This window comes from Molothrus ater, chromosome 1, assembly GCF_012460135.2.
Source record: "Molothrus ater isolate BHLD 08-10-18 breed brown headed cowbird chromosome 1, BPBGC_Mater_1.1, whole genome shotgun sequence".
Taxonomy (NCBI): Eukaryota; Metazoa; Chordata; class Aves; order Passeriformes; family Icteridae; genus Molothrus; species Molothrus ater.
In genome coordinates, this window is record NC_050478.2 from 82,127,581 (window position 1) to 82,151,495 (window position 23,915).

The 23,915-nt window shown below is 37.1% G+C and overlaps 1 protein-coding gene across 2 annotated transcripts in view; it reads right to left on the reverse strand.

Moving 5' to 3' along the window:
• Positions 1-640: 640 nt before the first annotated feature.
• The window catches only part of MTRR (5-methyltetrahydrofolate-homocysteine methyltransferase reductase), a 28,588-nt gene continuing 5,313 nt past the window's right edge, over positions 641-23,915 (reverse strand). For both annotated transcript variants that reach the window (XM_036403125.2, XM_036403143.2), the window contains 13 exons: positions 20,874-21,027; positions 17,603-17,720; positions 16,320-16,692; positions 13,321-13,443; positions 11,545-11,698; positions 10,688-10,776; positions 8,826-9,006; positions 7,442-7,484; positions 6,826-7,012; positions 4,424-4,542; positions 2,871-2,963; positions 2,604-2,783; positions 641-1,649 (listed from right to left, as the gene is read on the reverse strand). In XM_036403125.2, the coding sequence (XP_036259018.1) occupies positions 1,505-1,649; positions 2,604-2,783; positions 2,871-2,963; positions 4,424-4,542; positions 6,826-7,012; positions 7,442-7,484; positions 8,826-9,006; positions 10,688-10,776; positions 11,545-11,698; positions 13,321-13,443; positions 16,320-16,692; positions 17,603-17,720; positions 20,874-21,027 (1,959 nt within the window). In that variant the 3' untranslated portion in view covers positions 641-1,504. The remainder of the gene's footprint in view (positions 1,650-2,603; positions 2,784-2,870; positions 2,964-4,423; positions 4,543-6,825; positions 7,013-7,441; positions 7,485-8,825; positions 9,007-10,687; positions 10,777-11,544; positions 11,699-13,320; positions 13,444-16,319; positions 16,693-17,602; positions 17,721-20,873; positions 21,028-23,915) is intronic.

Consider the following 23,915-nt stretch of genomic DNA (forward strand, 5'->3'; position numbering starts at 1 on the left):
GTACTTTTGAAGAAGAAACACTTCTGTTCCTTTTTATGTGCTTAAGATTAAAAAACGCAGCTTGCAATTACTGTAAGCCACCTCTCTCTATGGAGTATTTCTGTAGAGATTGCATGACAGAGATTGATATAACCACTCTGTTGAAGAACTCCTGCACAAAATTTTAGTTGATATCTTCCAAGGTTACTTAAATAATCACTGCACAGGTTATATCATAACCTTACTTCCAGGAACTTCACTGGAATGTTTCTTCTTTAAACACATGGTTTTATTCTAATGGATCATTCTATTTTTTCCATTTTTTTTAAAAATTTACCTACCAGTTAACTAATAATGACTAGAAAACAACAAAAGTTGCAGTAAGTGATGTGGTTCTGATTATGTGTAAGTCAAAACAAAACAACAATTCCTCCCAGGAAATAAATAATGATTTGCCTAAAACATTTACTCACACTTTGTGTTTATCTTTAAAGGCCTAAGCATGACTTGGAATCGAGGAGACAACATGGATGTTTAGAAGTCAGAAAAAGCAGAGGGAAGAGAGCAGGGCTCTGAAGAGAAGCCTGAATGACTTAATTTTACTTTTCCACCTATCTGTACTCCAAATCTCTCTTGTTAGAAAGACAACCACACACTTCAGTAATATACTTCCAGCCTCTTTATTTTGCAGCAGGTGGCCATACATAAGGGCAACTACTTTCAAAATACCTTATTTTCTATGTCTTCAATTTCAGAAGATTAATTTAATAATCTGAGAAAGTACTTACCAAGCAATATTATTCCATCAACCAAATTCAACACAACTGGTGAGTTTGCACATAAATTAAACCACAAATGTTTCAGAGACAGGAATGAAAACAATTTCAAAAGAATTATGCAGGAAGATCTAATAAGCATTAAAATGCTGTGTTGCAAATTTTGAGACATGATGTGATGGAAAAGCTAATTATTTAAAGAGAACTTTGGAGTTGAAATTTTTCAGTAACCTTTGTGTGGAACATCCTTGACATTCATTCCCTTTGGCAGTTATTGTCATTGTGCAAGAAGAAAATATACAAGCAGTCTCAGAAGTATCGAGGAAGTGTTCAAGTAAATATTGGCAAGTCAGTAATATATTTCATGATTCACAGATCATTGTGCAACATATTTATTCTGTAACTTCTTTATGTATATATTACAGGAAAAGATACATGATGTAATGTGAACATACAGTTATGCTTGTACAAGTGCAGAAGTTTTTAGTTTATACAGGAACCCAATCTTAAGACAAAAAATCAAGGCACTGAGACAGTCCAATATGAAACATCTCTAAAAAACCATACACTTCAAAGGCCAGCCTGGTTGGTTGTCATTTAAAAGGTTTCATGTTCCTGTTGGAAAGGTCAATAGGGAAAGTTAACCTTTGTGCGACTACTGACAGAACTTTTGGCAGTAACTTTTAGTCAAAAACAGATGTGTAAAAGGAAGTATTTTGTATTAAAAAGATATAGGAAAAGCTCAACATTTAGCTCCAAACATCCTGCAAATATCGTTTTGCTTCTCGAAGCATGGCCAGGATCTTCATTGCTTCCAATTTGTCAGCTTCCATTTCCATGCTCAAAATGTCTACTACAGCATCACTTACATCATCAGCCATGTGCTTCTTATCTCTGAAAAATAAAAAATAGAGGAGGAAAAGTGTGATAGTGTATTTTTCCATTTATCAATAGCTTCAGAGGCAGGACAACAGAGGAAAGAATCATTAAAAAAATCCCAAACAAAAATAGAGTTTTTATATTGTACAGCATGATTCTCAAGAGTTTTCCTGTAGCTGAGCATTGACATTAACTAGGGTTTCTCTCAATCAAACACCACATAGTTTTCAGTATGCTGTAATTCATAAGTAAAAAACCTTGCCACCCTAGTTGAGCTGGCAGAGAATAATTGGTTTCTTTAAGGAAGAACTGGACCTGCTGAATGAGTTGATTCCTGTATCACTATATGGTTCCAATATTAAAGAAAAAAACCCCAAAAATTGGTACCAAACCCCTCACTTATTAATAATGTTATTTTCAATACAAATAGCTGATATTTACACCTGCAGGAGAACACATTAACATTGGGCCCTATATTCAAACAGTTTGTCCATTTATCAACAAACTTTCTAAAAAACTTGAACCTCCAGGTAAGTTAGCATCCACAAACAAAACCTCCCCCTGTAAAATTTTTTACTATGATAGAGCTTTAGCATTCTGGAGCACCTAAACCTGGAACACAGATGACTGCTATTGTCTCACAGATGAGGAGTTTCTCATCACATCTACTCACATATATAATTTTCCAAAGAGAAATCAATTGGCTTGAAATCTCCTATTATTTAACTGAATACTGAACAATAAAAGGAAAATAAATAATAAGTGACTAAAACAATCAGTGGAACTGTGGTTACAAACTGTATTTCAAGATTATACTGGGAAACAGAGGTCACAGGGATGGCAGTCTAGCTCTGCAGGAAGGCTCTTTCAGCATCATATTGGTCCTTTCTTTCAGACAGCTCTAAGTCTTTCCAATGCCTCAAACTTCTGCTACTCTCTTTCTGAACAGTCCATTTCCACTCCACTCACCCACATATATAGAAGTAACCTCCATCTTTCAGCAGGACTCTGGCAACTTCCTTAGCACAAAGCCTAAGGAGATCTTGCACATATTTAGGTGGGGCCACTTCCGCAGTTGAAGAGTCTCTTGAGAAACAAACCTTAAGATGAGTTAAGGTTCCATTTTTAAGAAAACATCGGAGCTCATCTCTGAAAGGTAATAAAAACCTGTTAGCAATGGCTCAGAGATGAGCATTCCCTCATGAATACAAAAGAGATGTTAAATGGTGAACTTGCTTGAACAAATAGTCTCGATCGTGATGCCGGCAACCAAAGAACAGCCATGTTTCTCCAAATTCCCAGTCTCTATGTTGTTCCCTGAGCTTTTGCCTAAAGAAAAAAAATTCAATCATTTTTTATCAAGTGCAGAATCTGAAACATATATAACCTAATTTTTAATTATAATATTTTAACAAACCTCTGGACTGGCAGAAACGTAAAACGATTTAGGTAAATCAAAGTCAAACCCTCATTTGATTTTCTTGACTACTCACTTTCAGACTAGCTCAAGATCAATCAATTTTTTTTTTTTTGCCACAGTTTCATATTGGAATAGTCAAGACTGACACATCCAAACATCTCACAAAATAATCCTGACTGATTCACTACCTAGGTAATCACTGCCTTTTATCCTTCATTGGAAGCTATGTGAAACCACCTGGGAGAACTCAGCAGTTTTAGGCAGCTTTCCATTTAGATGTAGATACCTGCTAGATATTATGAATAACAATTTATTAACCACCACACCATCAGAAAAATTATTTCATTTTCTTGAAATAATGCTGGAAGTGTTATTTTAAAGGAGTTTTAGCTGCCATTTTCTAGTTACACCACGAGAGAGATATTTCATTTATACTTTAAAATAAAATGCAAAATACTTTTGAGAGGTAAAGGTATATTTGAGAATCAAAATTAAGGAGTACACAATGATTTGGCTAAAGCAAAGCATGGAGTTAGATACACCATGTCAAAATTTCACTTTTCTCTCAAATAAAATGTTTTGAAAATTGCTATAGGACCCAAGAAACTCCATTACCTTGCTGGAACTAATGAGTCACATTGGAATATGCATTGGTTACCTTCAAAACTTAGAACCATTCCCACCCAAATACTTCACTCCTACTGTTCTTTTCCTCAGAATGATCAAGGTTTTACATATTCTTGGTGATGTGCTGTCACTTTTTGAACAAACATCTCTTTGCCTTGCAAAATTACATTGCTGTAACTGGAGAGGGAAAATAAAGAGATCCACCTTCCCTCACACACAAACTCTCAAGCACCAAGACTACTGCTGAGTTGAAGGTTCTGGTGCCAAGCTCCTTATCTTAAAACACCAAAATGTAAACCACACAGAAATAAGAGAATATGGGAGAAATCTAGACATTCACCATGCCTTTTAATATAGATGCTGTTTCTCAAGGAAGTGGATTGAATAAAAAACTTAAGCCAATCAACACATTATAAAGAACTATCATACTCTTACAGGCCTTCCACCAGCAACACAAAGAGATAAAGGATTGAATTTCTTATTACTATTTCTGTAATTCACCCAACTTCTCATATATCTACTACGAATAGTAAATACAGTCAGATGAAAATGTAAGTTTTACTACTTTGAAAAACAAATAAATACATGAAAAATGCTTGTTTAAAATTATTAAAACTGCTTATAATCAGGATATCACCATTACATAAAGGAAAAAAATTAACTGCATTTACACTCAAACCCTCAGGCTGTATTTCTCCTCGACATAAAAAGGCTGCTCTCCAGATAACAACTTGGTACATACCTATGTTGTAGGAAACCAATAAATGGTGCAATTCCTGTTCCTGGACCAACCATAATGAATGGCACAGATGGGTCTGTAGGTAAGTGGAAAGCATTGTTTGGACGAGGAAAAATAGAGATCTAAAATAAAATCAGGTAAAATATAATTGATGGGTATTCTTAAGCCTTAAAAACACCATGACATTTTTAGAACCTTCAGGATATTTACACAGCATATGTACCCACACACCCTTCCAAATCCTGAGCTTGAGAGTTCATCTTTAATGCCACACAGACATTTAGAATAAAATCTTGCAGAAGTCTCCGGAGGAAAAAAAACCAAACAAGCAACAAAACCACACCATATTTACAAACCTATTAATCCATCTGGAGGAAAACTGGGATATAAACCTCACAGACATGAGTTGCTGAATATGAAAACTGACTGCACCACAAATTTGGGGAATACTGTTAGAGAATGCATGGAAAGATTGCTGTTGGCATTCAAAGAGAAGCAAAGCTAGTTTATTGCTATCAAAGGCAACTCAACCTTTTTTCATATTGTTGGAGGTCAGGATTTCTTTATAGTGAATTGAAGCCTGCTGGTAAAGAGCCTGCTTTCTTAATTTTCATAAAAGTTTGACATGATTTCCAAAAGTGCATATGGGTGAGGGGAGGCACATAACAGCTCTAAGATCTTGGAAAATGTTTTATATAATCCCAGTGATAAACAGTAATTCTAATTTTCATATCTGTATCAGAAAGGAAGTCATATTTTCATATGAGCTCCATAGCTATCCTCTGACACACAGTCAAAAAAATCTATAGAAAACAAGAGATTACTGTTTTTAATTCCAAGAGATTATTCAAGACTCAGCAGCAGCCATAGCAAAGCTTCATACATTAAAGTCATAAGTAAACATCTAATTTGTTTTGTACATTAATTATGAAAGGATTTGAATTTACTTTCAAGTTTAATGAAGGAGAAAGGCACTAGACCAAGTTATTTAAACTACGTTGTGTAAATCTGAAAGGTTTAGCACTGCTAATTTTTTAATAGCTTAATTCACTACAGATATAACAATGTTAAAGAGCACTATTTTCCTAGTTTCATGATGATAAAAAAATAGAATAATTCTTGCTGGTGGGGAATGATACTTTATATACATACACTTCACACCACACTTGAGTTAGGAGGATATTTACCCTATTAATGATTCCAAACTGGTCATTCGTTCAAAACAGACTGCAAATGGTAAACACATTTATACTGTAAAGTGTATTCAATTAATCTAATATATTTTTGCATAAGATCACACTCATCTGTTTTGCGTGGTTATCCCATATATTTCTGCAATCTATGTGCACTGCTGGCCATTTATCTATGCTGAATTCTAGGTTGTGTGATAGACAAAATTGTTTCTAAACTTTATCCAGACTAATTTTGTAATTCTATTTTTTTTTCTTTTTATCCACCTCTTTTTCTTTTTTGATCTTCAATTAATTTCAAATCAATTATACTTTAAATAAAGAGCAGACATGAATACTGGAATAAGATATATGATGCACATATTTATCTTTGCATTAGTTTTAAAAAATGAAGATAACTTGTATGTTTTTTTTCCCTATTTTGTCTGGCTGATACCTTGAATTATTGGCACAGTTTTCTTTCAACCAAATTCTACTCTTGTCTCCATTTTTCATAATCAAATATAGATTAGGCTGCCAGTAGTTCTTTTAGAGAAAAAATATGTATATCACACATATCAATTATATAGCAGAATTCCTATTTTTAAAAATTAGCTTAGACGTAGTGACTTAGAGATGGATTAATTACACAGAATCTCTGCCACAAAATGAAATGAGGGGAAAAAAATAAAGAAGTACCTTCTCCTAGTAATATCAACTGTGCCAAACAATCACTGATACATGTCAGAAAAAACCACAGAGGACTGTCCCCTGCGTCATATTCAATAACTTGGCCTTTGCAAACTCTGGAAGACCTGACAAGAAATGTGAGTTTTACAGTTTCTCCCCTATTACCTGCCACTGCTTCCTGGAAATGACCCAGTGCCTCATTCTTGTGATGCAAACAGTCATGACCATTTAATTACACAGTAGTAGTTTAGTCCACGAAAACATCCTTCAAGATACACTTAGAGCAACAGAGGGGTGGAAAACAACTCTGGCCTTTCAGCAATGGGAAATTTCACAATTTAGGTATGCATAGATAAGTAAAATTTAAATTTAGTGTTTAAGAATCAAGTTCTGAACATGTTATACAGAAGTAGGGTAGAACTGCAAAATTAAGGTTTATGCTGCCAAACCACATGCACTACATCACAACAGTGAACAAAGAAACCTGCAGTTTTTTCAGACATGCATACATTTAATAGTTAATGACTTTAGAGCTAATATTCATACCTTTTCAGTTGAAGAGCTTTCTCCTTTTGTACCCTGAGAGTTTTTACTGGGGTGCAGTAGAGGTGCAACTAACTCAGCAAGCCACCCTGTACAAACTCCTTTCCGTGAGACTGGTCTAGAGGGACCGGCAGGGAACTCCACAACATTAAATACAAAGCACAGCCTTCCTGGCTGATATAAGTTTGAACTGCAAAGACAAAAATATTAAAAACCAACCTAAAACCTGAGAGACAGCTGTACAGTGTTGCAGTGGGTCCGTTTGCAGCCCCAGCCATTTCAATTGAATCAAGATTCTCAATGTTCAGCTAGCTGCATAATATTTATATTTAGTTGGAAATTGTTTTAAGGCTGGACTCAAAAGCCAGTGTCTACAGAAGGGAATCCGAATTCCTACCAGATTTACCTGTGTGTGAGCTTGTTCTTGAGACCTTTACCAAAGTCTTGTCACACACTCAAAAAAATATTCTTTGAAATAGTCTATGTTTTTTGCAATAGGACCACAACTATGTTTTCTCCTTTACTCCTCTCCTTCCTCAGATTCTAACGTACACAAACATATTTGGGAAAAACCCCATATCTAAATAACTAAGAAGATACAATTTGAATATTTCATTACCTTGAGACAGAGTAGGATCTGGCTTGTAATTTAGGAAGATGTTCTGAAGAACAGAAAAAAAAAGTTATCACTTATTAGATTCACCCCAATGAAGATATTGTATAATGAGTGTTTACACTACAACAGATTACAAGGTATTTTAATTGAACTGTAATTTTACTCTAGTAACATTCAGTGTTTGTGGTTCAGAAACAAGCAATTAAGACCTGAACTCTGTTTTGAATGCGTTTTACACTTTGTGGAACATCAATTAGAGATCCTATACAATGAGACTATAACACTTAATTTATGAGGTTCTTGGTCAAGCAAAAGTGACTGTAAGGTGTACAGAAGAGCTGCCAGTTGCTTTACCTCAGATGATGTGAAGCTTGAAATTTAATTTTCCCCACCTTCCCTCTATGAGCTCAAAAGCTCTCACAATAGAAACTGCTTTATTGAATGTTTTCCCATAATGTCCTAGAAGCAGATGTGCCAGCTTAATTTCAAACCACTGATTACCTATGCAAAGTTTTGAAGTCTTAGCTGAAAAAACAAGACACAGGAATTCATGGGGCATTTTTTGAACAAGCAACCCCCTACATATATCACATAAACATTTTTGTCTATGTATGTACAGGAGCAGAACTACTCTTTTTGTCAGCACATGCACACCCTGACATATTTTAAAGGTGCTCTGCTACATAATATAGTTGCTAGGCGGAGTTAAGAAAAGGTAGTGCAGTGAAATTACTAAAACAAGACACTAAACCCTTTCAGCAGTTTTGGGTAAAGGTGGACAAAATGACTGCAAGAACATGGAAAGCAATTTCTTTTGACTCCTATTATGAAACATATCAAGAAACTCTGGATTTTAATTTGAAAAATAACTGCCAGCAATTTCAGATGTATTTGACATCGTTACAGCTGCAGTCCCATCCTTTCAGTATTTTATATCAGTGTTAGACCAGTGAGTGTGTTAGACACAGCATAAATACAGATATACTGGGAAGAGCATTCTGTTTTAACAGGTAGAAGTGCAAGAAAAGACCATGTAGGCAGAGAAATTAGGAGTTGCAAAAATATGTCTTTTATAGTTGTAACCAATTGATGAACTAATTCACAAAGACTCTAATCCTGCAAGCACCTTATGCTTACTTTTTATGTACTGGAGTAATGAAGAGTCAAAGCATTGGTATGAACCTAAATGTTTGCAGAAAGAAAGCCAAAGACTATGAACCATAGAACAGAGCTATGTTCCTCAACAAGACTTTCAGCTTGATCACTATAGAAACTATATTCCTAAATCAGTTAACTCAACTGTTACTCCCCTTTCTTGGGAAATTGAACATTTAGCCTGACACATTTTCAGAAACCAATCCTAATTAAATCTAAATCAGTCTTTTACCAATTAACAGGCTAAGTGAAGGCTTGCAGCTTGGAAAAGCATGAAGTAAATCCAGGAGGCAAACATTAGAATCTCTAATAAAGTGAGTATAATCAGAGGCTCCTTGTCTGCTGCAAAGCTCTTGAAGTCTCCGTTTTTCTCCCGCATCACTGGTACATTCTACAAGAGCTCGCAAAAATGCCTGTAGAGAAGAAAGGAAAGAGTGAAGGGTAAAAAACTTGTCCATTTGGGAAAATTATCACAAAACTGGGAAAAACTTGGGTTGCCTGGGGACAGGAATTAGGTGAATGGATAATAGACTTTTTTTTTTTTTATTGCTCTTCTAATGTCTACAACAAGTAGGCACATCAGAAAATCCTACTTAGCGTGGGCGAGGAAGAGACAAAATACAGGCACAAGCCATTTCCCCCCAAAATTCCAAATTTTTTAAAGGTGTTCTTTTGCCCCTATTTACACTTTAGTTAGGCAGCTCCATAACACAATTCAAGACAAAACACCATTTGCTAGGGTAGAGAAGCCAGGAAACAGTAACAAAAATCTTAGAAGAGGTATGACTATAAATAAAGTATGGTATTAAATGAGTCATGTTAACATTGTTGTGGTGCTTTATTCTATACTTTATGCCTACACACTGGTAGTGTAAACTTTTCTTAAAGGGAAGCTAAATTGAACATTGTAAGATAAAGTGAAGATCAGATGTAAGTAGTTACAAGGTTTTTTTTCAAAAAAGAAAGATTGAAATAGACACACTGCATAAAAGAAAAGTGATAGAAAACACCAAATGCAATCAGATGACACATTCTACACAAAGGAATACTTGAAAAATAATGTGTGCTCAACCATAGAGCTTCCAGACAATAGTTTTGAGTATGGAGTCACATAAGCACACTTCAGGCTGAAGACTTAATACAGCAGACAGGTTATAAAAACTGGCTTCAGTGATATTCCCCAGCCAGTACTCTCTGCCTACTCTTATTGCTGAGACGCATTTTCAAAAATATTAAATGCGGATTTGAAAAGGTTGGAATAACAGGAATATTCCCTTCTGCTGCAAAATCCACTAAATTGAGTAAAAAGGTCCTCCCAAAAACTGATTTCCCTCAGAGACCTGACCACACAATCATTTAGCTTCACATTTAGCTTCATCTTTCACATAAAGTTATCTTTAAATATGTTTTGACAATACCAGAAATACAGATACGTTTTCAGTTAGAAGCTTTGATTTTTTTTACATGCACAAAATGAAAGGAAAATAATACATACATGTTGTGAGAACACATACTAAAAAAGCAAAAATCTTTTGAATTCTTCTATGTTACTGAAATGTTAAAGAAAAGCTCTAAAATTTCACAGATTTCCCACAACATTGTGAGTTGGAAAGGGCTGACAAAGAACATCAACTCCAGCTCTTAAGTGAATGGCCCACCCAGGGTTACCAGCACCATGCTCTGACTGAGCTATTGTAAAGGACACTGTGGTACTTTTGTATACAGCAACATGTGTATTTTAGCAACAGAATTTGACAGATGTGGCTTCCTCTGATTAAAAAAACTGTTTACTTTAAAATGACTGTGGGGCTAGGTTCAGTCAGCCTTCCCAGTTATCTGGCACTGAGTCATCTAATACTTTTTTGCTTACTTGCAGACTAGTCATGAATCAAGATACTGCAGAACAGGAATGTCTGCCAGATAAACTACCAGAAGTGACTTTTCTCAGAGTAAAGTACAAACAGTAGCATACAAACTGACAATCCTTATTCACCAGGAGATACCATAACTACACACAAAGCAAGGACAGATCTGTAAGAGACCATATAGCATAGAATGACTGATTTGTTTTTAGAAGAAAAAACACATAAGCACCTTTTTGGGAATTGCTCTTATTTCCAGACACCAGGTTAGAATGAATCTGAGAGTGCTTCTTTCAGGGATGTGTTGTGGACGAACTGCTCCTAGTTCAGGGGGAGAACAAAACACAAAAAGTAAAATGTGCATCTATTAATATACAGAAGCGGCATCACACATCTCATACTTAATGGACAACTTGTGCAGCCCTCAAAAGTGCAGGGAATCTTGTGGTGAGAATTGATTTACCTATAAACCAGAACAACAAAGAGCCTTCCACCACCCTATGGAAATAAAGGCACAACTTGGCGGCACTATTAAGACCCCAACTGCAATACAAGAAAGGAGTAATTCACACAGGTCCAGCGAGCAGTGCACAGGCATGCTTTGAATCTGAAGCCACTCCTTCTAAGTATGACATCCTAAGACTCAGCAGAACACATCCATAGACCTACAAGTCCATTAAAAGGCACCTTGCAACAGCATTAAAGCTTGTCCTTGAGGAGTGCGGACCTCTTAGGATGTAAAACAGACTGACATGCAGTGTTGTGCAAGGAGATTTTACTTTCAAGTAAGGGATTGTAAGGTTATGTGATTAAAGCCTTATCTCCACAAACATGAAGGAGCACAGAGTAAGAATGAGATGGATGGATGCCAATGCCAGGCTGCCGTTCCCAGTCAAGAGCTCAACTACAGTAAAACCAGCAGCATTCTTATGCATCCTCTTTTTTAACACATCACTGTGAGTTCCAACATGCCTCCATGAAAGACAGCTGTGTTCCCATACTAAAGGTAAAAATATTCAAAAGTATGTACACCAACTCCTACCAACACAGAAAGGAGTGCTGTTCCATGAGCAGTGCATCACACCATACCTTTTTTTTTAGTGCCCTGCTTAACTTTTACACAAATGATGTCATCTCCTTTTTCAGAAAGCCCCAAAATGTGAAGAAGATTTTCCACTTCACTGACATTGTTGGGACATATTACACAGAAGGCATCTCCAGGCTGGTACTCAAAAGCTGTATCCTGTTTTAAAACATGAAACATTTCTATTAAATCTTACTACAAAACAAGGCATTCCCATCCCTGACAACAACCTTCCTACTATTGTGCTCCCATTAAGTCAAATTTTTTTACTCTGTAGTAACACTTTGCTGTTTTGAGCACATCAGAAATGAAGTAGTCATGTTTTCTTTTCAGGCTTAACCTTAACTAATTAGAAAAAGTCTTTCCTTATCTGGTTTAAATATTTGGACACTGTTTAATGAGAACTGCTGAGCAGCCCAAACAGAAAGAAAGTAAATACGCATTAAGAGGTTGTGTTATATAATCAGCCCAGATCATTAATTACTGATGTTCTACATTTTCTGGTTTGAGAAGAGCAGAGAAATAAAGTCCTCATAATTAATGTAACTTTTTATAGATACACATTATCACTAAAATAAAATTTGCTGGTTAAACTATTTGATGAATTGTGACAGAAATGATCAGAATTCCTTTTATTTTTTGGAGGAAAAGAAGAAAAAAAACAGACAAATGCACAGTGAAAATTCAAATCTTAAGATCTAGATTCTAGTTAGCCACCTGAGATTCTTGTGTGCAACTGCTGAAACTGTTGTGTGCAACTCAAGCTTCTGCCTGTTAAAGGAACATGCAGAATTATACTTACATCATTATGTTTCCCTTATGCATCAGGTGCTGTGTATCCATTATGCATACACAGACTAGCAAGAATGTTAGGTGAAAAAGGCAAGAAAATGCTTATATTTTCAGTGGGGGCTGATGACAGAATGCATGTAAACATACAAATGCATGCAAAAAACCATGTCACTCAAAGAATCAGTTGCTCAAAACTTAATAGAATCTATTCATAAGAGATTTAAAGATGTCTCATGCATATTGAGACAGATTAGGCTAAGAGAGTCCAACAAAAGGTGCTGCCAAAAGTAATATTCTATCAATTTGGGAAACTGCTCAAAAGTAACATTCTTTCCTTTTCAAGCTTTCCTATAAAGTAATATCAAGCACTCTGTGCCTGCCTTTCATCTTCAAACCAGTATACAAAATACGATCTTCACTGAATAAACTAAACCAGTTTTTTAACTGAGGGTAACCAAGGTTGACAGTTTGAGTAGCATGTTAACAAGGCAGAGCAAATGAATGTCAAAGGCAGAAACAGTGCTCAAGGGCTAATTCCTATTGCTTGATACTGTTAATGAAATTACTGCTTGTGTGAATTACCCACCATAATAAACAGCCACAATTTACTACATAGTTCCTGAATATCCTTCAAGTTGTATACTTATAAACTGAACAATTACTCGTTTTCAATACTCCCTTACTGCCTTTCTCCACTGCAAATTCCCTTCATAAAGGTATTTCACTCAATATGATATCCGTGGAACAACAAAGTAATTAACTTGACACTTCATTCCTGTTTTGACTTCCATGGAGTCCTGTTTTTCGGCAAATAAATTAACCTTTACATTTACAAAATGGATCAGCATAAGCTGACATCCTATTGAATACAGAAGTATTTTTTCTTTTTGAACAGTCAAATAAATAATTTTCCCCCCTCAGTTATTATACATAACATGTTTTTCACCCTTTATTTTAACCCACTAAAGAAAAAGCCATCACCAACTTACTGCAATATCAAGCTCTAAGAGCAATGCGGTCTTTACTGCATCTTCCCTAGTGAGCTGAACTGCTTTTGTAACTGGCACTTCAAAGGTTCTTCCCTCTGAGATAAGTGAAGACAGATGCAGATTCTGAAAAAGACAACACAAAAACTTACACTAAAAATGCAAATCAGCTTTATGACATCTTACTATGACATACAGGAATTGGTGTTGATACAGGTTGTTTTTGAAACAATCTTAGAAAATAACTCAAAACAATAAGGAAAAACATGAATCTTCTATACACATATAGTATTTTGCTCTTTTTAAAAAATCACATCTAAGCAATAACTGGAATATATTCAATTACAAACAGTCAGTAGGCTTGAACAGTCTAATGGGCCTACATTATTATCAAATGCAGCGAGCTGTTTCATTTTTCAAAAACTGCCTTGAAAATAGCCAATTAGAGAATGGCATTTATGTTAAACCCCAGAATACTCCTGCCTAATTAAAGCATTATTAGGTGTATAGAATGGACATAAGAAGTAAGAACAGAAGTTACATCATTGTAGGTTTACAGCTTAAGGCCTTGGGGTCCATTTGGGGTCTACTATTACAGGCAACTTATAAAAGGATTTTTAAATTAGAGCTAATGAGCAAAACCCACTCTACAAGTCAGTATCATGTTATAACACAACATTTCTACACAGGTAAGAATGTGTCTCAAGTATGACAAATGGGCACCAGAATAATTCCAGATCACATATGTCAAAGGCTGCCACTTTAAGATCAGAATACAGCCCTCACTTTTCCATCACTATAGTAAGCAAGTTTCATTTGAGATCAATGCAGACAAAAATAAAAAGAGGCAGGAGGGATACCAAATGCCTTTAATAATACTCTGTCAAATGTAAAAGAATCATCCTACTAATAGGAGAGTATTTGTTAATCTGAAGATCTATTTAAAAAAGGAGACAAGAGCATCACTTGAGACCAACAGTTGGAAGTTTCTTTGTTTTCTTAGGATTTTAACATGGTGATTAATAGCTTGGGCCATATCAAGTCATTGTGCATCAGCTGGACTGTTGTAACTGTCTATATTTGTATTCCCTTCAAATCAAATTCAAGGCATAATGAAATCAAGATTTAAGCTAAATTGTATTATCTTACACTTCCCAGAAAGGCTTTAGATCAACTCACTATTCTGCTCTGCTATTGGTATGCAGCAACTTGCTAATTCAACTCTGAGACTCAACAGCCCAAGACAAGATCATTTAAGTAACTGGAGAGATCATGTACCAGGCCTTCTTCAAATGGCAGGAAGTCTCTGTTTGGAAATATCCAAACCTCACCTTGATGAATTTCAAAACACATCAACCTCAGCTCTCCTTGGCAAAAAATATTCATAGATGCTGTTGCAACGTGAAATACCAAAAAAGTACATGAACTGTGTGTGTTATCTGCAAAACTAAACATGACCCTACATAGACTCTACTTGTTGACAAGGTCTAGCCAACTATGTCAAAAATAGTTCCAAAGGAAAAAAACCCACAAACATGCATTTGATTCTTTCCAGGGCTCAAGATGATCACCCCGTTTTATATCTGAAATCTGGACTATAATCTGTCACTGAGTTCCAGATTAGCAGCTTCAGCTTTTTCCATTTGCTGTTCCAAAGCAAAAGTACCTTTTTTTTTCTACATACAGAAAGGGCATCAGTATTAGAACCTGGTGAACTATTTCAGAGATCAGTCTGAATATATGCTGACTTTAAGAAAATGGGCTCTTTTAAGGACTGTAGCAGCACATTCAACCCAACACCTGTAAATCATAAACCTGAAGAATTTGGATTATTAAATTTAACAACCCGAGCAAAAACAACAGTATGAGGTTTAAAAGAAAAGCAAAATTATCCAGTTTTTAAATCGATACACTCTTCCATAACTATATTAGCTAGACTAAGTGATTCTCTCAGCATTTTCATTAACAGTCTCAATAGAGAGAGTGTCAGAGTCTGAGGATACTAAAGGACTTTCATGATCATGAGCAGCCACACCAGAGGACTGGGCCCAGAACCCCCACCTCAGCTCAGTACTGGTTCTTCAGCCCTGGCCTCAGCTACATTACAGCAGCACTGGTCGGCAGCTGAACCACAACCATGCCCATGACTGGACACAGATCCTGGTGATCCAGGCCTAGATCTTGAGACCAGTTTCTTGGCTTGGGCCAAGATTCCCACAAACTTGCCTGATGATCTGCACTCTTGGCTGATCCGGGCTGCCACCTCCTGCTTTGCATTGCTTACAAGAGAGATATCCAGAGAGTGGATAGCAATGCTGGATTTGTTACCACACTCAGGTCCTGGCTCCCTGTCATTTAAAGAGCAGCCAGACTTCACTGCTTCCTTGCATGGATAACTAAAACATCTGCCCTCTGCAGGCAACCAGAAAAGTTGAGTCACTCCTGCCAAGTGGAGATGATTTTCAGCTCATGATAATTCTCTTAGTACAGCAGGTCTTTGTTCAATGTGGCTTCAATAGGAAAAGCATACCAGCTTTTGATCTACAGTTCATCTTCCATTTCCCTCAGTACAATAATGATCATGTTTTCACAATGACAAGTTTCTCCATTACTAAGTATGCAGCAAGATTTTGAGCAATTTTACAGCCTCTTAGTGCACTCTGAAAAGACGAAAAATTTGAACAGAAACTTTACTCCTCACTACAGCAAGATGTTTTCACTGTTATAAGCCACAGAGGTTTTGAATTCTTTCCTTCCTGACAGTGCAATACCAACTTACTATTTAGCTGAATTATATCTTGACATAAGTGTCCATAACCCATATGGTGGCACCTACATTCAGTATAAATGGACTTTTTACTTAAAATTCAAAAGCCTCCTGCATTTGGGGACATATTTCTGTTATGCAAGCATTCACTTGCTCTTTTGAGCCTCATGTAGGAGTATACACTCATACTCCTACAGGAGCTAGAGGCTTCCATCACTCAAAGGGAAGTCCTTACCTCACCCTGGGTGTCCTGAAACTCCACCTCTATATATTCTGGTGGCAGGGCAGGAATATTAAGAGCAGACTGAGAGACAGGAGGGACAGAATGAACAAGTGAAGGTTCGATGTCTCTAGCTGGAGCCACAAGATTGATGTCATCCAGTTTCTGTGACAGAATATCAGACCTCCTTGCTCCCTCATCTTCTAGCTTCAAGTTCTGCACTTCAGAGCTTAACTTTAGCTCATGCACAGCATGTGGAGCTGTAGAGAGAGAGCTGGAAACAGCATTGACAGCATTGTTCATGCCTTCTTTATCTTTCTGCAATTGTAATGCTTCCTTGAGAGCAAGCCAAAGTCCATCAATCCAAGGATCAACCACTAATTCCAAACTGGGAATGGAGGGGAAAAAAAAAGAAGAAATGCACAGATGAATTATTGTGACTTCCTGGACTGGTAATTTACAGATAATGAAAGACCACAGAAGCAAAAAACACTATTCACTTTCCATTTCTAATATATATCTGCAGCTGTTATCAAGATTACTTCTTTGTAAAAAAAAAAAATTTAGTTGTTACCACTATGCAAATTTACAGAGTCTAAAATGTCTAAAAGCCTGGCTCTTCTATCAGTTTCTCATTTTTATTTTCATATGCTGAACTTTATGACAGAAAGTTGAAGGAATGGCAGCAGAATATGCAACTTTTCATTGTGCAACAGCAACATCAATAGCTTACACTAATGGCCCATTTTTATTATTTCAGAACACAAGAGATAAGTTTTATGGTTATGACAATGTTTGTGTTCAACTGCCTTGCACAGAACCAATAAAAGCAGCAGCTGAAAATAACTAAGCCAAGACTGCAGCCTACTGGCCAGAAAGAATAGCAGAACAGGGAGTTGTTTTCTTACATAATTCCTCTACAGCAAAGAGAGAAATCTTCTTACATAATTACTCTAAAGTGATCCTCTGCCCATCCCCAAAAGAGAAAAATGAAAAAAAAAAAAGAAAAAAGAAACTACATTTTCAAACCCCTCTACTTACTCTAACTTATTTAATTTCTAGAACTGCTAAATACTAATTTTCCAGGCATTACAGATGTTTCCTCACACTTTAAAAATGGAATTTTAATTAATGGCAATCAAGACTGAAAAGGCATACTGTGCTCAGGCAGAACTCATTTCTAGGAGGTGCTGAGTATCCAGCTTAAATGGACTTCAAACAGTTCAGAACATTTAGCCAAATGCCTACACAAGTATTGCATCATGAAGAAATAAAATCCAAACCCATTCAGCTCTTACCCAACACAGTCATCTGCTAATCCTGTGTCATAGAAGTGCTGGGCACCAAGTTCTTGAAGTCGCCGGTCTACTGTCCTTCCCCCATTACAAAAGAACATGTACTCTGAATCTCCCAGACCTAGCAAATTCAAGGAAAGAGGAATTGTGTCAACCAGGCAGCTTCCCAGGCTACACAAAGTCAGGACAGACTTTTCTTGCAGGCAAACAGAAGAATCAGGTATGTTGGAGCAAGTCCACAAGAGGGCACCAAGATGATTAGAGGGATGGAGCACCACTCCTAGGAGGAAAGGCTCAGATAATTGGGTTTGTTCAGCCTTGAAAAGAGAAGGCTTTGGAGTGACCTAACTGTGGCCTTCCAGTACCTGAAGGGAGACTGCAAGAAAGACACAAGGGATTTTTTACAAAGGACATGTGATGACAGGACAAGAAGGAATGGCTTCAAACCCAGAGTAGGTTTATACTGGATGACAGCAAGGAATTCTTTACTTTGAAGGTGGTGAGGCACTGGCACAGGTTGCCCAAAGACGTTGTGGATGCCTCCTCCCTGGAAGTGTTAAAGGTCATGCTGGATAGGACTTTGACCAACCTGGTCTTGTGGAAGGTGTCCCTGTCCACAGCAGGGGGTTTGAACTGGATGATCTTAAAGGCCCCGTCCAACAAAGGCCTTCTATGATTCCATGATAAATATAATTATGGTATCTAGATATACTTAAACACTTGCATATATAAGTGTATTATTCAGAGGCTACATTGAAATATACATACGTGTATATGAATTTCAAACAAAATTGTGTTTGTCCCAAAATAGGGCTGAAAAACTGTCACCCTCCTTCCCAAATGTAAGACAGAGAAATACTCTGAAAACACTTTGCTTTCAATATTTCACGTCAGAAGAATGGTGCTTTAGTTTGAGGCTTTTAAAATATACAAAATTCCTCTAACAGGAAAAATATAAGGAACTGAAAACTGATAAACTATGTGTGAATTACCAAAATAAATGATCTTTCAGGATTAAGTTGTTAATAATGTCAACAACATGAAAAAGTATTAAGAGAAATTAAAAAGTATTAGAAACTTGAGGGGAAAGAAAGGATCAAACATAGCAGTGATTTTAAACAAGAAGAAAGCTGAAACATCTGCATGAGGGACAACAGTCCAACAACTTCCTCTGCAGGAATCAAAGATTTCTTTGCAGATCTTGTTTCACCTGCATTGGGTTTTCTGCTCCCTAACTGTTATGAAGCTGTTTTCGATGAATATGCTCCTTGTTACCAGTTGAACAGTCAGTGCACTCAGGAGGTTATGTTCATGGAAGATCCAAGAGTTTAAGAGGTCAACCAAATCACTGACCCACCCCACAAAAATTACCAAATATCCTTTAGAGACGCTTGCCCAGCAATCTTAAAGACCATTGGTTTTAGGTCCATCTTCACAAATTCTCTAAGTAATCCACACCACTGGTTCACTATTGCTATCATAATTTTTCACAGCCTGACCCTTCCTTGTGTGCAATTTCAAACCACTAGATCTGGATTATTTCCGCTTGTGCTGGTTTTGGCTGGAATAGTGCTAGTTTTCCTCATCATAGCTAGTATGGGGCTGTATTTTGGATTTGTGCTGGAAACAGTGTTGATAACTCAGGGATGCTTGGTATTGCTGAGCAGCACTTATATATATATATACATACATATATATAGCCAAGGCCTCTCCCCTTCCCTCCCCTCTCCTCTCCCCACCAGCAAGGGGAGTGAGGGCGCACAAAGCGGACACAGCTGGGACAGATGACCCCAACAGAATGACCAAAGGGACATGCCACATGGCATCATGGCATCATGCTCAGCACATAAAGCTGGACAAAGAAGAGGCAAGGGGAGGACATTTGCAGTGATGCCATTTATTTTCCCAAATCACTTCTACATGTGATGGAGCTCTGCTTTGCTGGAGATGGCTGAAACACCTGCCTGCCCATAGGGTAGGGTGAGTGAATTCCTTGTCTTGCTTTAACTGTGTTCATGGCTTTTGCCTTCCCTAATAAACTGTCATTATCTCAACCCACAAGTGTAATCACTTTTACCATTTCCATTCACTCCCCCATCCCACCAGGGAGGACTTGGGTGAAGGAGAGAGTAGCTGAGTGGGGCTTGGTTTCTGGCTGTGGTTAAACCATGATGCCAACTAATAGAGGAGCACTCCCCTCTCCTTTTAACACCCTTTTATTTTTTTTTCCCTTTTAAGAGGACTTTTGCTTTCTCTCAAGTACAGTACTTAGAGCAAACATTTAATTGGAACAATTTAGATGGACACCATGAATATATTTTAAGACTGATAACTTGTTAAACTTGAATCACATTGTAACTTAGACACCTTAATAATTTCTGCCATAATAAAATTCAGGATTAATATAATACTTATCTTTACACATACAAATATGCATGCAGTCAGCTGTGAAAAACCTGCCCATTTCACAAACTGCTATATGTAACTAGGCAATAGCATAACAGCTTCTCAAAATGCTACATGATTAGGATGCATATCGTTCAGACTTCCACATTATATATCCAGGAGAAACTTCCCTCTAATGAGTCCCTTCCTTATTAGAAACTTAGAAGTTTCCTCATTCCCATCTATCAAATTAAATTTGTCAGGTAGAAATAACCTAGGTTTAAATAGACATTTCTTGAGTCTGTTTATAAATGAAATTTGAAAACTGAACAAACTAACCTTACAATCAGCTCAAGATAGATAATGTATTTTGCCAAATCTGTATTTTGCTTATCCATCTTTAAGCTGAAGGTACATTCATACATGTTGATGAGTACAACATTCAAAACTAAAGTATTATTGCAAATTTAAATGGATGGGAAGATTTAAGGTTTTTACTTCTAAGAACATTTTATACTGCCTTTTCCTCTGTAGAGAAAAAACCCAACGACTCACACAGCCAAGTAAACTAATCTAGTTTACTAATCTCTGTAGAGACTTGACATGAAATTTAAATTTCAAACAGCTATAAATAGCTTACATCATATAGTTTTTATGCAGAGAGAAAATTAAGCTGTAAAATATTACATTGGTAGCTTACATTCAGATAATTTTTGTGATGTTTTTCCTTTATTGCTCATAGAAGACATTACACAAAACTGCTGTTTATAAAAATAAATGTTTTATGAGCACTTAAAAAAGCCGAAACCACCTATTCAGAAATAAAAGAAATATAAAAATTATTCACTGACAGACAAGTTCTGCAATAATATAGAAAATACTAAGTCACCTAGCAATCCATACTGGAGATGTGCGAAATGGTCAGGAGGCAAGGTCTTGTCTTGAATTTTCTTCACAAACTTGCGGGCAGTGTCTGGTGGCTCTCCTGTCCCAGTAGTGGAAATAACAATAACTACAGGATCCTTTTCTGTTTCCAGGTTATACTACAAGCAATAAAACAAGTTAAGTTACAAGGTGCCATTTGATACATAATTGTGCCCTTAGATACTCTATCTCCCACTTTTCTACTTCCCAAGTGTACACAAAACCCATTTAATCACATTTTACCTATATTAAGCCACAGGAAGTCTTTCAAGTTAATTACAAGCAATTTTGGGGATGTAACTTATGATCATATTTGGAATTTTCAAGACCAGACTTGATAAAGTCCTGAAGAACCTGCTCTGACCTCAACTGACCTAGCTGCAAGATGACCTCATGAAGCTTCTTCCAACCTGACATATCCTATGATCCCATATACAGATGTCCAAGGGCAGCATTTTGAGCAGGCTAGTACGTACATGAAGAATACTTCACAACTGCACTCAGACAGCTTAAATACACAGTTCTAAAAGTATTTTATTTGTCAAGTGGAAGAAGTATTTTTGTGTATATGATCACAGTCACACAGCCAAAATCCTCATGATTTCACGCAGATAAGTGGGGTGTGGCCATACAAACTGAAGGGATAATTTCTAAGTCCCATAAAATATGATATGGTCCTGTCTGATAACTTCCATGTTATAGAATCACAGTATCACAGAATTAACTAGGTTGGAAAAGACCTTTGAGATCATTATACCCCAAAAATCTCCCAGTCCTTTTGGGAGAACTAAGGTAACTCTGAACAGTGTAACAGACACCGTGCTCTACAGTCTGATTAATTCTGGCCCATTCACCCTTCCCTCAATTCACTTGTCTCTCCTTTGCTAATACTGGTCTCCCACATTCCCCAGAGTTCCATGAAGCTACTCCCATTATACCAGCTTGAAAGAATTGCCTGTAGTAGGGACTGTGTGTCAGTTCCATAAATTCACATCTCATGCAACCATTTATTACTTCTCAAGTAAAAAGCCCTCAGAATCTTTGACTTTCCCATCTTTAGCAGGCTGCAGCACTGTGCCAGTGTGCTGTCACTCAGGGCACCCATACAAATGGCTCTTGCAGCAACCCCTACAGCCTGTGGGTAGTGACCTCTGTGACACACAGCTCCAATCTAGTGCTTGGGAGTGACCTCTGGAGACCACTTAGTCCCACCTCAAGTGAGACTAACAGACAGTGCTGCACTCGGTCAGCTATAACTGGCTGAATTTTGAAAACTTCTCAGGGTAGAGATTTCCCTTTTTTGGGCAGCTTCTTCCATGCAGAACTTCTCCACCAGTGTCAAATCAGAGTTTATCAGGCAGCACCCAATGGATTTGGCCTCCTGTTGTCCAGTTTGGCTCACACAGGCTGCTATTAGAGCATTCCCTAGCCACTTTTTTGCCATAATAACCTAAGCTCCTTCTACTATTCCCTGTGGGTTGTAGTTTAAATCATCTCCCAGCACTCTAAGTTTAATAAAAATAACAGGACTATGAGAAAATAGAAAGATTGCAAGAGGTGCTGTGTTCCACTCAGCAGTTTCAAGACTGCAATTCAAAACTTCAGATTTTGAGGAGTTATGTTCTAAACACCTCCCTCAATAAATCACTCAAACTTTATCTCCTTGTCAAGCCATGTAAAAAACTACCTGATACCTACAACCCAAAAAGGCCAGGAATACACAGAAATAGACTAAAGCAGTTTTGCTTTTGGCAATGTTTCCAAATCTTTCCTGAAGAAGCTAAAAGCAGTTGCATGGTAAACTTAAATTACTACGTGTCTTGCTTCAGACAGTGGCCTAAAGCAGAAGCCTAGAGAAGCACAAGTAAACAGAGTAAACGTACAAGGATATCCCAGGGCACTTTGCCAGACTTCAATGAGTTGTGGCCCAGGAACCTTCCAAACACAGCTTTTGTCTTTTACAAGTTCAGGCAAACCCCATGTACTCACAAAATCCTGACACTTTCAAAACTGAACTCTAAGTTGTACAAAAAAAGGCCTTAAGGGTCCTGTTGCAATAAGGACTCATATTTTCAAAGCTTCCACAGCTGATTTGATAACACAGACCCAGAGCTTCTGCAGTGCATTGCCACAGGTGACTACCACATTCACAAAGAAAAGCAAATTCTTGAAGTAAAGAAGAGAAGGGTCTACTGGTATCACATGAGAATATACACTAAAATGAGCTCCATTAGAAAACCAAAAAAGATACAAGCTCAGGAAGTATGAAGTGGTGTATTAGAACAGAAAAATGATTAGCTCACTACGTTCTTGCTTACTCCACTGCAGATTTTCATCTGCAAACTTGGACACCTTTTGAAAACTAAACATTTGGTGATACAGGTTCTGCAATAATTTGTGTCTGTCACTTTGCTCTTGTAAACTTCTTCTAAGCCTTCTGATGTTTACATTTTTGTAATGGAGTTTCTCACGCACTTTTCATGTAAATAATGATTGTTTAGCATTCCTTTCTGGAGGAGGAGAGAATTGATGGACTGTTGGTTTGAACAGTGTGGTTGGAGAGGTGGCAATTTCATCCTCCAATCTATGGTTACTTTTGGAATTCTATAAATATTGAGGTCCGGAAACAAACACACCTTTTTTGCCTTGGACATCTCAGTGTGTGAGTGTTGTTCATTTCGTGTTGTACTGCGACATGTGTCAATTACTGTGAGGTTTGCTACATTACCAGACCAGCAAGAACCTAATACAACTACAAAGTTTTTACTCTACCTTCCACTTTCTCCTATATCCTTTGTATTTCAGGTTTGTCTCCCTCTTTCTCTTTCCTTCAAACAATCTCCTCAGCTGAGGACAGCAATGCCACACAAGAGCAGTGAGCAGCCTGCTCAAGCTGCGCATAGTTGCTGAAAGAAGAGGATGGGCTCAAAGCAGCCAGGTTTGTCTCATCCAGAATAATACATATAATGACAAATGTACTTATTCAGATAATTCATCTAAGGCTGAC